Source organism: Triturus cristatus, chromosome 2_2 (assembly GCF_964204655.1).
Source record: "Triturus cristatus chromosome 2_2, aTriCri1.1, whole genome shotgun sequence".
In the NCBI taxonomy this organism is placed as follows: Eukaryota; Metazoa; Chordata; class Amphibia; order Caudata; family Salamandridae; genus Triturus; species Triturus cristatus.
The window spans coordinates 462,652,617-462,669,554 of NC_140582.1; the positions used below are offsets into that span (position 1 = coordinate 462,652,617).

General features: G+C 51.4%; 1 protein-coding gene across 12 annotated transcripts in view; it reads right to left on the minus strand.

Moving 5' to 3' along the window:
* Positions 1–16,938, minus strand: part of BLTP1 (bridge-like lipid transfer protein family member 1) — a 1,988,102-nt gene that overhangs the window by 1,168,679 nt on the left and 802,485 nt on the right. For all 12 annotated transcript variants that reach the window (XM_085641559.1, XM_085641555.1, XM_085641564.1 and 9 more), the window contains one exon: positions 8,992–9,220. In XM_085641559.1, coding sequence (XP_085497685.1) covers positions 8,992–9,220 — 229 coding nt within the window. The remainder of the gene's footprint in view (positions 1–8,991; positions 9,221–16,938) is intronic.

The window sequence follows — 16,938 nt, forward strand, 5'->3', positions numbered from 1 at the left end:
ACTTGAAAAGAGAAGGCTGATCAGGAAGCCGCAAGAAGGCGGAGATGGCAGCAAGATAACCTTTCAGGGTGCCCAGGGCAGAGCCCTGCCGGGCCAGAGAAAGAAGGAAGAGGAGAACCTCAGAAAGAGGGGCGGAAAGGGGATCCACAGCCTTTGCTGTGCACCATGCCACAAATTTGTTCCACCGGCAGGCGTATACCGACTTCGTGGAGGGACGCCTGGCTGCCAGAATGATATCACAGACTTCAGGAGGCAAGTCAAATGGCATCAACTGCCGCCGCTCAATCTCCACGCATGGAGGTGGAGGCTGGACAGGTTCGGGTGGAGGACCGTCACCTGCTGCTGCGACAGAAGATCCTCCCGAAGGGGCAGACGTATCGGGGGATCGGTCAACAGACTGAGTAGCTCGGGATACCAGTATCTTCGTGCCCAATCCGGAGCCACCAAGATGACTTGGGCCCGGTCGCGCCTGATCTTCTTCAGCACTCTGGGCAGAAGTGGTATAGGCGGAAAGGCGTACAACAGACCGCAACTCCACTCGTGACGAAAAGCGTCGCCGAGCGAGTGCCGCCTTGGAAATTCCAACGCGCAGAACTGCTGACATTGCGCGTTCTCTTCGGTGGCGAATAGATCTAACCAAGGCTCTCCCCACTGCTGAAAGAGACCTTGCACCACTTCGGAGTTCAGACGCCATTCGTGATCCATCATGCACCGGCGGCTGAGTTCGTCTGCTCTGGCGTTCAGAGAGCCCGCCAGATGTTGAACCACCAGGGTGACGCCCTGGTGTTCCAGCCATGTCCAGAGGCGCAGAGCCTCCTGACAAAGGGTCCACGACCCCACCCCGCCCTGTTTGTTGCAGTACCACATGGTGGTGGTGTTGTCCGTGAACACCTGCACGACACTTCCCCTGACAGAGGGAAGGAAGGCTTTCAGTGCAAGCCGGATCGCTCTCAACTCCAACAGGTTGATGTGGAGACGAGACTCCGCCGGAGACCAGAGGCCTCTGATCTCCGCCTCTCCCATATGGCCACCCCATCCCAGGAGGGACGCATCCGTCACTACGACATGCTCCGGTTGGGGAAGGGAGAGGCTCTTGCCCTTGACCCACTCGCGGTCCGTGAGCCACCACTGCAACTGCTGTGCAGTACCCTCCGAGATCAAGACATGGTCGGACAGGTTGCCGTGATGCTGGGCCCACTGAAACTTCAGGTCCCACTGCAGAGCCCGCATGCGCCGCCTGGCGTGATGCACTAGTAGGATGCAGGAGGCCATCAGCCCCAGAAGCCGCAACACTAGCCTGACCGAAACCCGGGATAGAGGCCGAAAGATGGGAATCAGGGCCTGTATATCCCGGACCCGCTGTTCCGGTGGATGGACCCGGAACTGCGCCGAATCGAGAACCGCTCCGATGAAGAGGAGCTTCTGAGAGGGACTCAAGTGTGACTTCGGCACGTTGATGGAAAACCCCAGCAAATGCAGGAGATCCGCCGTAGTCTGGAGGTGGGAGACGACTGCCTGGGGCGAGCCCGCCTTCAACAACCAGTCGTCGAGATAGGGGAAGACTGGGACCCCTGATCTGCGCAGATGAGCTGCGACCACCGCCATCACTTTTGTGAACACCCGAGGGGCACTGGTGAGGCCGAAGGGGAGCACGGTAAACTGAAAGTGCTCTTGGCCCACCGTGAACCGCAGGTAACGCCGGTGGGCCGGCAGGACGGGGATATGGAAATATGCGTCCTGCAAGTCCAACGCTACCATCCAGTCTCCAGGGTCTAGGGCAGCTAAAACCTGAGCCAACGTTAGCATCTTGAACCTTTCCTTTCGGAGGAAGGCATTGACGTTCCGGAGGTCCAAGATAGGGCGCAGGCCCCCCTTGCCCTTCTTGGGAACCAGAAAGTAGTGGGAATAACAACCACGACCTACTTCTGGACTCGGAACGCGCTCGACGGCCCCCTTGGCCAAGAGAGCCGAAACTTCCTCGCGGAGAAGATCCAAATGATCCCCCGAGATACGGTGGTGCTGCGGTGGCATGGCTGGAGGGGTCGTCTCGAAGGGGAGGGAGTAGCCCCTTCGGACGATTTGCAGCACCCACCTGTCCGATGTTATGGACCGCCAGTGGAGCAGGTGATGGCGAACTCTGCCGCCCACTGGCGTGGTATGGGCCTGAAAGCTCGGACTAGGAAGGCTTTGAGGCGGATGCTGCCGGGGTGGATGTGGGCTGACCACGTCGGCCTCCATTTCCGCCACGGCGGAAGCCACGTCCGCGACCGCGCGCAGGTTGGTTCTGCGGCTGGTGGCTTTGCGGACGTGAGGAGGCGCCCCTTCCTTGGCCACGAAAGGGGCGAAAAGCGGAGGTGTGCGCCCGCGGAGCCGAGAGGCCCAAGGACTTGGCCGTAGCCCGGGAGTCCTTAAAGCGGTTCAGCGCACTGTCCGCCTTCTCACCAAACAGGCGAGTGCCATCAAAGGGCATGTCCATGAGGGTGTTCTGGACATCCCCGGAAAATGACGTGGACCGCATCCAGGCGTGGCGGCGGAGCGCCACCGTGGTGGAAATCGCCCGACCTAGCGAGTCCGTGGTGTCAAGCCCACATCTTATGGCGTGCCGTGCTGCATCCCTCCCATCGGCCAAAGCCTGGGTAAGACGCGTCCGGACCTCCTCCGGACACAGGGGCAGCACGTCCTCCACCGTATCCCACAGAGAATGGGAATAACGGTCCAAGAGACAGGCGGTATTTAAGGACCGCAGGCCCAAACTAAGGGACGAGAACAGTTTCTTGCCAAACTGCTCGAGTCTCTTGGAATCCCGGTCCGGCGGAGCGGTCGGGAAGGAGGATTGGGAAGTAGAGGCCTAGATAACCAGACTCTCGGGGGTGGGGTGTTGGGACAGGAAACTGGGGTCGCCCGGAGCAGGGCGGTGGCGCCTGGCAACGTTCCTATCCACAGGAGGAACTGTGGAGGGCTTGGACCAGGTGCCCTGCAGAACGTCAGTGAGGGCCTCGTTGAACGGCAGCAGAGGCTCAGTGGAGCTTGCTGAGGTTTGAAGCACCTCAGTGAGGATGTTGGTCCTCACAGCCACGGCAGGCAACTCGAGCCCAAGGGCCTCAGCCGCCTTGCGCAGCACCACAGAAAATGCTGCACCCTCCTCCGAAGCCACGGTCGGAGGAGAAGTGAATCCAGCGTCTGGCGAGGTGTCCAGCCCGCTGGCCTCCCCCAGTTCATCTGCCCAGTCCTGAGAAAGCTGTGACTGAACAGCCAGAGGGTCCTCGAACCCCTCCCAGTCGCCCCCTTCTTCCGATTCCTGATAAACAGGAGGAATGATCGGAACCGGACTGTAGAGATGGTAGGACTCAAGCGGCGTCGGATGCGGCGTCGGCGGACGCCGTGCCGGCGTCGGGTCCGGATGAGGGCTAAACCGGGGCGTCGGCGTCACAGGCATCGGCGTCGGTGGCGCCGGTGACGGCGTCGGTGGTTCAGGCGTCGGCGCCGGTGGAGGAGTGACAAGGTCAACCGGCGTCGACTGGGGCCCAGGCAAGGGCCCCGCGGGGACCTGCGGCGTCGAGACCGGAGTCGTCGACGGCGCCGGGGCCGGAGCCGCCGGCACGCGAGGTCGCCCAGTCGAGTCCGCGGGGCCCGAAGGCGCGCCAGCGGGCGTCGACGGCGGGGCCAGGCTCCTCATGGCCGAGAGGAAGGCACTGATCTCCGCCGGCGCCGCGTCAGCCCCAGGGACCGGAAGGTATGGGGGCGGACGCGGCACCTGCGGCTCCGCCGGAGCCGCGGGGGTGGAACCACTTGGACCCTCGGCCGAGTCGCGCGACCGGCGAGGGGAGTCCGAAGAGCGATGTCGCCGCTTGGACTTCTTAGAGTGTTTGGACTTACCCGACGACTTGGAGCCCGACGATCGATGGTGGCGTCGGCTAGGGCTCCGCGAGCGATCCTTGGACCTCCTCCTGGACCGGGATCGCGCACGACGCGGAGCCGAGTGGCGAAGCTCGAGAAGCTTGCGGGACCGCTCCCGCCTAGCCTTCGAAGTCAGGGCCTGACAGTCGTTGCACGACTCCGCGTCGTGGTCGAGGCCTAAGCAGTAGAGGCACCGGCGGTGGTGATCGGTCACCGACATCAGTCGATGACAATCTTCGCAAGCCTTGAACCCAGGCATCCTACCGGCACCAGATGTCGACAGACAAGGATCAAAAATGATCAAAAAGATTTAGTCAAAAAAGACTAAAAGGGGTAGCTCTCCCGGATCTGCGCTTACTGGCGCGGAAAAAAGAAGAACTGACGTCAGCGCGCGAGGGCGGCGTCTAAGTACTCCGACGACGTCATCCCGGCGCACGACGCCGACGACGGACGCGGAGCCGCAGACGACGCCTAGCGACGCGCAAGGGGTATTGCTGACGAAAAATCTTCCGGATCCAGTCTGACGCCTGGGGATATTCTAAGGTGAGGAATCTAACTAACGTGTTTCTTTCAGATGCTACTCTTTTGCCTGAGGCGTCAATGAGCTTGGACTCCTTGTCTGGAGGAGGAGCTTCACCTGATGTTTGGGAACTGGCTCTCTTGTGAGCATTTGATACTACAAGAAGTCTAAAGGTAACTGGCCTTTTATGTATGTAGGGTCGGTGGGTAATAATTCTTGCCCTGACAGGGTCTTTGAAAATGTCCTCAGTGTGTTTTAACATGCCTTTGAGCATAGGCAATGTATGAGTGACTCAGTGAGAGGAGCGAAGGGTCTCAAGAGGGAATTCTGCTCCAATGTCTGAATGTAACTCCACCCCGTGATACTGAGCAGCCCTATTAAGGAGCTCAACATACCCAATGTTATCATCTGGTGGGGAGGGTCTGGAGGGGTACACACATCTGGATCATTATCTTGATCTGGATCAGTGTGATAGTCCTGCCAAGCATCAGTGTCCTGTGGGGGATCTTGATTGTCATCCCCATCCTCATTATCTTGTGGGTGAGGTGAAGTTGTTGGTGGTGGTGAATTTTCAGGTAAAATAAGTAAATTAGGATTAATAGGAGAAATAGGTGTGATGTAAAGCGAAGGGTTAGTACCCACACTACTTCTTTAGAGGAATGTGGTAGTCCTCTGGTAGGTCTAATTTCCTCTTTTTGGGCATAATGGCCTGAATATGCCCTGTATCAGGGTGAATCACCAACTTTTTCTGTTTCGGATCCGAAATGAAGTGATCGGACTGAGGCTCTTTCAATGGAGTCTCTTTATTCGTGGTTGCCTGTTGCAGCGCCAAAGGTTTCGGCTCCGAGCCTTTCGGCGCCGGTGGTGTCGGCTTGGACTGGTGCCTCGGTGTTGGGGTAGCACCGAGCTGGGTTCGGCTCGAGCCCAAACCGGAAGGCTTTTCTTTATGTTTTGGAACCGAGCCCGAAGGCGGGGCGTCGGAAACCTTTTGTCGGTGCCGACCCTGGCCCGAAGGCAAAGGAGGGACCAAAGCCTTTGTCTTCAGTTGGGGGGGGGGGGTCAAGGGGTTGTCTTTATTCATGGTACGCTGACCCGGAGTAACTTGCTCCTCTTCTTCGATGTCTGAATCGTCCTTGGACACAGAGAATTGTTCTTCCTCTTCTTCAGATCCTTGGGCATGATGATCGGAGTTGGACTCGGCGACGAAGATGTCCGGTGCAGAGCTGCTTTGCTATTGCATCTCGTGACATCGAGCCCGACGATGATGGAGAGTAGTTTTCGATCGGAACTATCGGCACGCTTCGCAGTCTTTCTCGGCGTATTCCAGGGACAGACAGACAATGCACACTTTGTTCAAGTCGTGCGTGGAAATGTAGCACGACACCCGGGACATAACTTGGATGGAGTCCGTTCCATCGACTGCTAGAGCGGACGGCGCAGGTAGGCCCGACGGCCTTCCACGAGTTTTCTGATCCAAGATTTTACAGTTGAGACGATCCGCGACGAATGGGGAATTGCGGTCGATAACAATACCGTGAAGGGTATGGATTGCGAGAAACGGTGCCGAACCGGAGTGCAGCAATACACATCAATCTAAAGATGGAGTCGATGCCTATGCGCACTATCACCGAAAGGAGGAGTCACCTACCTTGTGATTGGAAAGACTTCTTCGAACAAAAACAAAGTGCAAACATCCGGCCCCAACACTAGATGGCGATAAATGCTTAAGCATATGATCTACAGCTCATATGCCTCGAACTTACAGTTTCTTACAGGTTCTCCTTAACGAGTGGGCGATTTGACCCAGTTTTTAAATGTAATTTAAGGAGGTAAACTATCACCTACATGCATGTAAATTAATTCCCAAGTTAGTTGTAGGAGAGGGCACACAGTATTCAAGTGAGTTGAAGCCCAGCATGCACACTGCTCAAACAAAATAAGCTATAGAGGCAAACAAGTCTCAATAAGGGTAAACTCGGCCCACCTTATGTGGCTAGATCGGAGTATCAAGGAGAAACTCCCAGAAAATGTGTGGTTTATGTGTAGGCATTTCTCTGCTCAGATGCCATATAAATGTCATAAAATGTATAGAATACCTGGTAGTGAACAAACCGCATTAAGAACAATACAGTTAAAGAAACTCAGAACACCATCAGAAATGTAAACAACTGGATCACCACCTACGTCAATTCCCTGCATCCCTTTCAAACAAAGCAACACAACTAAATCTAGACCGCAGGCCAGTTGGTACACAAAGCAACTCAGACTTTTGAAATGCCACTGCAATTAACTGCAGCACAAATTGAGAATGAGCCAGGACAATGCAGATAGGAGCACATTCAAATTTTCCAAGAGCAATCCCACCAAATGATCCGGACTATCAAACATGCTGCTATGACAGAGAGCATCGATACTAGCACCAAAAGAAACAAAGAAATCTTCGCCATTATTAAGGACTTCAACTCACCAGCAGCCACCTCCAACTCCATCACCACCTTGCAGGACCTCTGCAACAATCTCCCTCAATTCTACAGCAACAAAAACACTGCCATTTGTAGCAACTTTATCCCACAACCGGACCCAACAGACCTTGCCAAACGCATCCCGACTGTTTTTAAAGAACCAATGCTAACCACATGGCTCATCATTACCCCAGATGAAACAACTGCCCACATGAAGACTACCTAGTGGGTGGCCCCTGCCCCCACCATGCCTACTCCAGAGGTCTGAAACCCATCAACGTTATGCAGACATCCATTCTGAATGCCTCCACCTCTTCTGTGACATTCCCAGACCCTTGGAATCACGTAACTGTCCTCCCATTGCTGAAGAAAGCCTCCATGGACTCTTCAAAGCTTGCAAACCACAGACTGATCTGCCTGCTACCATTCCTGGCCAAGGTCGTAAGAAAATTATCAACAAACGCCTCGCCGCTTACCCCAAAGACCACCAAATACTCAACACCACTCAGTCTAGTTTAAGACTCAAGCACTGCATAGAAACTGCCCTCATCGCTGCCATGGGTGACATCCGTACAACTCTAGACGGGGAAGACATGGCTGTTCGCACCCTCCTGGACCTCTCTGCAGTGGTTGAGAGGATCTCCCACTCCATCTTACATGACATCGGAATTCAAGCCCACACACACTCCGATGGACCTGCTTCTTCTTGGTGGTAAGGACCCAGTGAGAAAGCCTGGCTCTGTACACCTCAGATGCCTGCCACTTCACCTACAAGACTAAAATCATGATCTTTGGGAACAGAACTTCACAGTGGGACTCCATCTGGTGGTCAACAAAATGAGGACCAACACCTACCCCCATTACAAGAACCTTTCGGTCGTCACCAACCGCAAATTCACCATTACCGCCTAAGTCAATGCCCTCACCGTCTCTTGCTTTAATACCCCGAAGATGCTGAGGAGAATTTTCAAAAGACTCCAAATCAGCACCCGGAAAAGTCAAATAAGCTGGACTATGGGAACATCTTCTATGTTGGGATCAACAATAAAATCACCAGAAGGTTGCAAACCATTCAGAACTTTGTGGACAGAATCACTCGCAACCTCCCAATCCACACTCACATCACACCACACCAGAAGGAGCTCCACTGGCACAACAAGCACAATTCAAACTCCTCACCCACACTTTCAAGGCACCCCCCAACACTGGTCCAGCATACCTCAACAATTGAATCTGCTTTCACAAATCTTCCATACACCTCCGCTCATCCACACTCCCAATTGCACACATCTGATGTATTCAGAGAACAAGATCTGGCGGTCGAGCCTTCTCCTACATCGCTCCTAAGGCATGAAATGACCTGCTGCTACAATTAAGATCCTCCTCCTCACTTCTTGAAGTCTGCAAGAAGCTGAAGACCTGGCTTTCTGGGATTCTGGTTTATGTGAGATTTAATGTCTTCTTAAGCTAGAGGAGCTTTTGTGAAAATATTTAGGTTTGACCTGCCCTAACTAAAGATTTAAATGATAACCAACACTGCAAAAACTTAACACACAAGGAAAACTGAAAGAGGGTCTTAAGCCTCTATTTTTGGTGGTGCGGAGATGATAACCCAAACCTAGTATGCATAAGGGCATACAGAATACACAGGATTTAGCCAGTTATGGAGTTCATGGTGCACAGAGTGACATCCTAGCATTTTTGGCGCACTCCTGTAGTGAAATAATCGCCTAATACTATCGGGTATCTTAACAGTAAGAATTTGCCAAGAGACAATTCCTAAATCAACAGGCGAGCCCAAGGAGGCTTAACTGATACACAACACATAGCTGTAGATATACAATGGACAGCTGAAGCAAGCAAGCCACACCGTCTACCTTTCAGTTTGGATCAAACTTGGGTTTTAATAATCAGCCTGACTTTCTTGATCACTTACAACATTTCCTGTTAGTGAAGATTTACTAAAAATTATCAACTGGTAAAATGCTGGACTGCAGGTACTACATACCCCCATGTATATACTGAATCCCAATGACATACTATCCAACAAATACCTTTTAAGTAAACATTTACTGCAAATGTGGAAATAGTCCCTAGAGAACATGGTAATACCTGCGTCAAACTCATATTCTGCCCCATCAGCACTTGTATCACTCTGTAAGCCACCTCCAGGTCCATCCTCATCCTCTTGTACTGCTGGAACCGGAGGCTTAAGTGGTTGAACAGGTCTATGTAAGCGAACTCCTTTAAAAGTTGGAGTCACCACAATGAACTTCATCCACTGCCGAGCCAGTGCAACCAAACCTTTTTTCAAAGTCACGAGGGCAGGAAGACCATCACTCTGTAAGAAAAGAGAATTAAAATCAGGCTATATAATAATCAAATGATGCAAGCCTGAAATACGAAGTCCGTTTTTGATTTGTAAACTCATCTTTGAAATGTAATACAAGACAAACACTTGGTAAATAAATTAGTCTTTAAACTAGGCAACTTCAATACAGTTCAGGTGCCTCCGAACTAGCACTATAAATAATGCACTTTTGATGGAGCAAGTTGTGAATTTAGCTCTGTTTCAGGAGATGTGTCTAGCATACGGGTATTTTGTAAGGATAATGAGGGTGAGCAATCTGTCCTCTTCGGCAATGTCATCAGTGTCTTGAGGGTCGTGTGATACTTCTTGCACCAGAGTTCAAACTCAAAATCAAAAATAGAACCAAAAAATCTGAATGAAAAAAAAGTGTAAATCCTCTTGTTGGTACCAGAGTCATACAGAGATGATGGACTAGATTCTGGGGATATAACCACTGATTGTTCTTGAGTAATTTCATGAGGAAATTAAGCTGAAACTGGTTGGGGAATGCGATGATGTTGAGGTTCACTTGTGTTTCTTGTGTTGAAACTTCAACTTGGACTTACTGGAAAACTTAGATTTTTCATGTGAGTGGCCTTAAGGCTGGGACCGCTATTGGGTGTAGAGTTTCGCCTCCTGGTCCAGAATCGCCAGGAGGTGCAAAAAGGTAACTCAGAGCCTAAGCACCACACACATACCTTGTAATGTTCTGCGACAGATAGCGGCTTTCTGCAGTCTCTGAAACCTGTTGTTTCTGGTGTGGCTATTGATTCCTAGCACTCTGTAAACATTTTGGAGTCGTCAGATGTAGGAAAGTAGGATCTGCTTTCATGGTTACCCCCACTTTCTGCTGGTGTCATTAACCCAGACCCCAGTCACTGTGCTTCCTCCCTAAATTGACTATGGCAAGTACTTCTGTACATCCACAATTGGCTACTGGTGTGCCCTTATAAGTCCCTAGTATATGGTACTAAGGTAATCAGGGCATAGGTACACCAGGGGCCTCCCATGGGCTGCAGCATGTATTGTGCCACCCATGGGAGAGCACTCAAACTGAGACTACACATCTGCCATTGCAGCCTGTGTAAGTTGGTGCTAGCACCACTTACAAGAGATACAAGCTTTCTATTATCTGAGGTCACTACACTTAAAACCTATAAGTTCCCCCAAGGCATGCCGTTTCAATCCTGAAGACAGGGTGCTGGGTTAGAAGAGTGAGGGTGCCACTGAATGAGCAGGACACCACTACAAACCCTGGAGACAATTCTCCAGACTTTGTAAGTGTGGTCAGCCATTTTGATACATATAGCAGCCATCCGTCATTACGCAGTAGCAAACATGTTGGAATCATACCCCAATGCTGTTACTGGTGTTGGCGGTATGATTCCATGCACTGGGGGCCTCCCCTGGGAATCCCCTAGTACTCCTGGTAACAGTCTTTCAGGGTCTGCCAGTAAGCTAGTGCTGCTGCCGACCCCAGACACGATTCTGCCCTCCTGCTGCTGAGCTGAGGTCAAGCAGGGGAAGGTAGAACAATAGGTTTCCTGTCACAGGGAGGTGTGTCCACCACCCAGACAGGACATTAGTGTATTGGGCTGGGGTGGGGTCGCTTGCCAGAGCCACCAGACTGCTTTGAAGGGCACATTTGGTGCCATTCTAGCATACTCCGGTTTGAGCCAGTTCAGGGAGCCCTTCGCTCCCGCTCTGGTGCAAACCTGGACAAAGGACATGGGCGTATCCTCCCCTCTGTCCTATCCTGCTCTGGGAGGGCTTACTTGTAGATGGGTCCTCAAATTCGTCGTGGATCAAGACTCAAGCCTGAAACCATGTCACTCTTTGACCTTTGGGACACTTGGACTTCACCTGGAACTGAGATTGCATCAAGAAAGACTGCTGATGCTCCTGGTATTGCTGTTCTGCAAGTTTTCTTCGTTGTCTTTGTCTGAGCTTCTTCCAGACCTGTGGGCATCAAGGACACCCGAAGTAATCTCCCTTGCAGTGAAGGAATCACTACTCTGCATCTGCAGGCACTGCAACAAAGCTGACCTGTCTGCTGCTCCTGGCGTCCCATGGACTTCAAAAGAATCAGCAACACAGGTGGTGGTTATGCAACTCCCTCGAGGCCTGACCTGTTCTATCTGCAACTTTAAAGCCAGTATCCCTCGTTGGAACCGCTGGGACCAAACCCCTGTGTACTGCGGCGGCTTGCCGTTGCCAAGGCTTGGTGGCTCTGCACTCCAGAGATCTTCGGGCTATAAGAAGCTCCAGCCTCCAGTATCTCTACCTAACAATATCAGCATCCTCACCGCATCCTCTACACCGTGGGCCTTCATCTTTAGTGAGCTAATCGAGGTCCTCTTCCGGCTCCTGTACCTTTGGCCTGTGGGTCCTCTTGAGGGTCTTCTCCTACTCCAGTGGACTCCCCTGCTTGCTCGGGGCTTGCTCTGATCTCTTGCTTGTGGTGAGTCCCTTGGACCTTGCTGGTCCGAACGTTGTTCTTCCTTCGCTTTCCATGCCTCTTGCAGCTCCCAAGACTTGTTGGTGCTCCCGCCGGACCCCAACCCCCTAGTTCTCGACTTCCGAAGTGAGACAACTCGTGCACAGCTCCTGGTCTTCTTCAGCATCAACTGGTCCCCACAGCTGCAGCGACAAGGGCACCATCAACTCTTCTGAACCATACAACATCGGTGGGCGTTGCACTTCCGTGACTACTGGTCACCTCTGATTGGCATAGACTCTGTCCCCTCTGCCTGCAGGCTCTTCACTTCAAGAATCGGCCCTTGGATTCCACCGGACTCTTGCATAGCCTTCTCCAGCGACATCTTTCCTGAAGTCCTCCATTGTGGTCTATGGCGTTTTCCGACTTCACTTTGCACCTAGGCACCAGACTTTCCTGGTGTTGGTATCCTAGTTCCTGAGGTATCCACAGGTGGGGTGACTCTCCAACCTTCTGTCTTCCACAGGGTTTCTTCAGGGTCCACTGGGAAGGGTCCTTCTCTACAACCGCAACATTCCATTCTGCACACAGCCTCTGTGGGTGGGTACTTGTGTTCCCAGCTCCTCTGAGTCTCATGGTTCAAGTCCCGACTTCGGTCGCAGTTTGCAATCCACGTTTTTAGTATATGGGTTGGTCTCCACCTGGAGACCACTGTATTTTGTGCTACTCACCTTATTTGCAATTGAAGTGCTATTGTGCATTTGGGCTGATATCTCCGGGTAGGAGATATACCAATGTGTTAGTGTTATGTAATATATAGACATATTTTTATATATACACTGTGTGGCTCTTTTTCGTTTAACATACACTACATGATTAGAACTGGTAAAATAAGCTGCCTAACATTCCCTCTGGATAAGCCTGAAAGTTGCTCTCCACAGCTACAACTTAGAGAGCTTTCTATGGTTGTCTAAGACCACTAAAATCACCATGAGGGTTGCCTGGATTAGTGCAAGATGCTTCACTTAAATAAGTGTGCACCACATACTAAGCCAGCCTCCGACATTGGGACACTGATTAAGTTGGTATCGGACTTCCAGATCTGCATCGAAAGAGCACTGAAAGAAAGAACTGATGTCAGTGGGCAAGGATGGTGCTTATATTTTGCTCTGCTACGTCACTTCTGGGGCAGTTAAGAGTCACAGTGGAGAGACACGGCACAACTTTCGACATGCTGGGGAATTGCTAAATAATTCTCAGGTTCCAAACTGGCACCTGGGGATATTCCAAGAGGTCTCTGCGGTTAGAAGTATCCATCAGAAGCTTAGACTGTAGAAGAACAAGTGTAACAGCAACTTTTTTCCACTTCCAAGTCAAGTTTTGTTTATTAATCAACCTATTTAGAGCAGTGCGAGTCAACAGAAAAAAATGGTTCAGTTAGTACAGGTTTGTACTTCCTAGCAGCAGACGTTGAATCCACTGGAACAGAATGTAGCTATCCAAAGCACTCTTGATGTGGTCTGACAAACTATCACTGAATGGCCAATAACACATCCTCTTACCGGATATAATCTCAATAATAAATGGCGTCTTTGGCTGCGCAGTAAGTAGTGCAGTATCTGATACCAACTGCATATTGAACAAGATTTACTTGCATAGCCTTTAGGGATCACATTATCTGCATACCTTTCATCATAATAATCATTATCATTATTATCCCCCAAAGTATGCGTAAGAACTGCAGCTCGTCAGAGACTGCCCAAAAAAGACCTCCAGCCTATGAAAATGTTAATTTCTTATAACAGGCATCCAAGGAAACTCAGAGTCTCATAGATAAGACTCCGTCTTCTTTCTACCTGCCTTAATGATAGTTTAAGAAAGCCAGCTCACTGGAGCAGGAGCTGAATCCAATGCGGATACAGGCTCCGCTTTTGATAAAACTGAGGTGCAAATGAGGCAGTTACAGCCACTGACACAACCAGACTTCACATGTGTAGAAGCTGGCTCTATATTGTGCACCAAAATGAAGTAAATTGTGCAGAGAGTCCAGACAACCCTTATTGGTTCATAGAGGCAAAAATTAGAACACTAAATGCTCTCTTTTGTGGTACTGTGGGCAAGTAGCTTAGGCTTATCAGAGGGTAGTGCTAAGCATGTGTTGTACTCACAGAGGCAATAAATGAGACACACACTCAAAGAATAAATCTGAGACCAGTTTAGAAAAATTACTTGTATTTTTATATACATTTGAATACCAAGAACTTCATAAGTAAGTAGCTTTTTAAAATATTGACTTTCACAGATAAGTAGAATGTTCACTTAAATCTTTACGTGTAATGCTTTCTTGTGATGAGAGAAAAACAAATACAGTATACTTGTACTAGGTTTACGGGGGTCCCCTTCAGGACTTAAGGTGGCAGGGGGGTAAGGTCCAAAGTACCACCAGTAGCTAGGGTTTACCTGCTCTGGAGCGTTCAGGTGCAGAGGTGCTGGTTGGGTGGGTAGTATTACGCACTACACCAAACTAGAGAGGGGGGGCCACCTACAGACAGGCTGCAGAGGGGGGACTTGGGAACAAAATCGGGACCTCCCAATGGGGGCTCGGTTCACAAGGTTCCTGGGGACAAGGCAGCACAGTCGGTTCTCACAAAACCAGGCTGGGGGACTTGGGTGCAGAGGGGTTAGGTCGGCTGGGATGGTTTGTTGTAAGACCTTGCAGATGTCCGTCTCTCTGGTTGAGAGTGCAAAAATCAGGACAGCTGGGCCACTCTGGAAGTGGGTCTCTGCGGTGCTGAAGTCTCTTTTGACGGTGGCTCTGTTTCCGTGTTGTTACAGTCTGGATTCCCGGTTCCCTCTGCGTATTCCTCTTGGTCTTTATTCCAAAGTACGACTGCGACCCCAGACATTTACAAGCCCACTGCAATCCTCAGAGCGGACTACAAGATCTTTGCCAAGATTCTTGCCGCCCGCTATTCCCAAGTCCTGCCAGAGTTAGTGCACCGGGAACAGAACGGATTTGTGCACCTGGACCAGAACGGATTTGTCCCCAGTCGATGCACCTCCCAAAATATACGACGTTCATTCCATGTGCAGGATCAAGTAATGGTGCGCTTACCCAGGGCTGCCTGCCTCATACTTCACCTGGAAAAGGCATTTGATACTCTAACCTGGCAATATTTATTTAGTGTACTTACCTAAATAGGGATAAGCCCCATGGTCTTAGCCTACACCAAACTCATACTCTGGCTCGGTCTCCCGGGTCTGACTGGGCCACCTTATCTCAGCCATCTTCGCGGTGCAGTGCGGGAGGAGGCAGGGTTGTCTATTGTACCCCGTCCTGTTCACCCTCGCCATGGAGCTCTTGGTTGTGCGGCTGCGCCCAGGTGGCTGGGAGTGGGGCTTTCCGTTGGCAGACAGGACCCATGCAGTGTCCTTGTAAGTGGACAACGTTCTTTTAAACTTCTGCGATATAACCGCAGACCTCACACTCATCCGGGTAATACTGACCGAATTCGCCACTGAAGCTGGAATCCAGGTTAACCGAACGATGTCACTAGTCTACCCCCTTCACCCCGAGCAGCTGATGCGGGAGGTGTACTTTGGTGACACCCAAATAGCCTGGCACTACCATGCGCCTCGATACCTGGGAATCCGCCTCTACCATACATCCCTCGACCTCGATTAGGGGAATCTTTGTAGGGTTCTTGCGGGCATCCGATCCCAGATACAATTTTAGTGTACTCTTTCCCTGGCGTCAATTGGCAAGGTCGCCTAAGCGAAGATGATCGTCCTGCTGCATTTCTTACATTACTTCACAAACCTCCCAATCATACAGCCTTGTTCCTTTTTTCAAGGAGCTTGATGCACTTCTCTGTACGCTTATCTGGGGATCCAGTCACCGGCGCGTAGCCTTGGCCAAATTGTAATTGCTAATGGATCATGAGGGGATTGAGGCCCCCCCCCTCCTTTGAGGCATACTTCTTAGCCGCACAACTTCAGTGGCTGTCTGCTGGACAGCCACATGAGACACATGTGACACATGTGGACCCTAGGGAGATCCCGGCACCTGCGTTCCGCCGATTACTTCTACTGGGAGCACACCCTGACCTGACCTGGCCCCACCAGGTGTCCCTGATAAGAATGTATATCTCCAGATTGCATCGTCTTTGAATGAATGAATGAAAATACATTTATACAGCGCGATTGCTGCCCTGAGGCGTCCAAGCGCTAGGGAACCAGAAGGGTGTAATGAGACTATCAGAGACTAGGAGGAAGATGGGGGGGCTGAGATGATTACGGGGATTTGAATAGATGGGTTTTTAATTGCTTGCGGAAAGAGGCAAGGTTCGGGTTAGATCTCAGGGGAGGGGGGAGGGTGTTCCAGATTTTTGAGGCGTTGAGGGTGAACATTCTTCCACCTGCTCTAGATCTCTTGATTCTGGGGATTGTTGCCATGAAGGCCTGGCTGGAACGTAGTTCACGGCCAGGGTGGTATTGGCTGACTAGGCTACGCAAGAGTTTTGGGCCCGAGTCCCAGAAGGCCTGATGGGCAATGCACATTGCCTTAAAGGTCACTCTTTTTCGCACTGGTAGCCAATGAAGGCTGGTCAGTGCCTCTCTGACTGAGGTTCTTCGTGGGATTTGCAGTAGGGTGCGGGCCGCACAGTTCTGCACCAGTTGCAACCTATTTAAAGAGTACTCTGGGGCTCCCAGGTAAAGGACGTTGTTTGAGTCCAGGCGTGATTGTATTAAGCCCTGAATAGCTGTTTGTTTGGCCTCCATTGGGAGCAGGGGTAGGACCTTCTTCAATGTCCGAAGAAGTCCAAAGCAGGTGGCGGAGAGCTTTGTGGCCTGGGTGTTAAAGGTGAGGTTCTTGTCCAGCCACACCCCTAGGCTTTTGATGTTATCTTTTGGGGCCGGGGGGGGGCCTAGACAGGTGGGCCATAATGACTTGAAGAGGGTCGGGTCAGCCGGGCCTAGCAACATGAGCTCTGTCTTGTCCCCATTCAGCTTCAGTGAGGACAGCGTCATCCAGGACTTCACCTCCTCCAGACATTTGGTTAGACCCCCCGATGGAGAATGTTGGGCTTCCTGCGCTAAGGAGACCACCAGCTGTGTGTCGTCCGCATAGGAAATGATCTTAACTCCATACGGACGAACTACCTCAGCCAGTGGCCTCATATAGATATTAAAAAGCGCAGGGCTTAAAGAGGAGCCCTGGGGGACTCCACACTTCATCGGTATGCTGGAGGAGACGGCTTGTCCGTCAAAC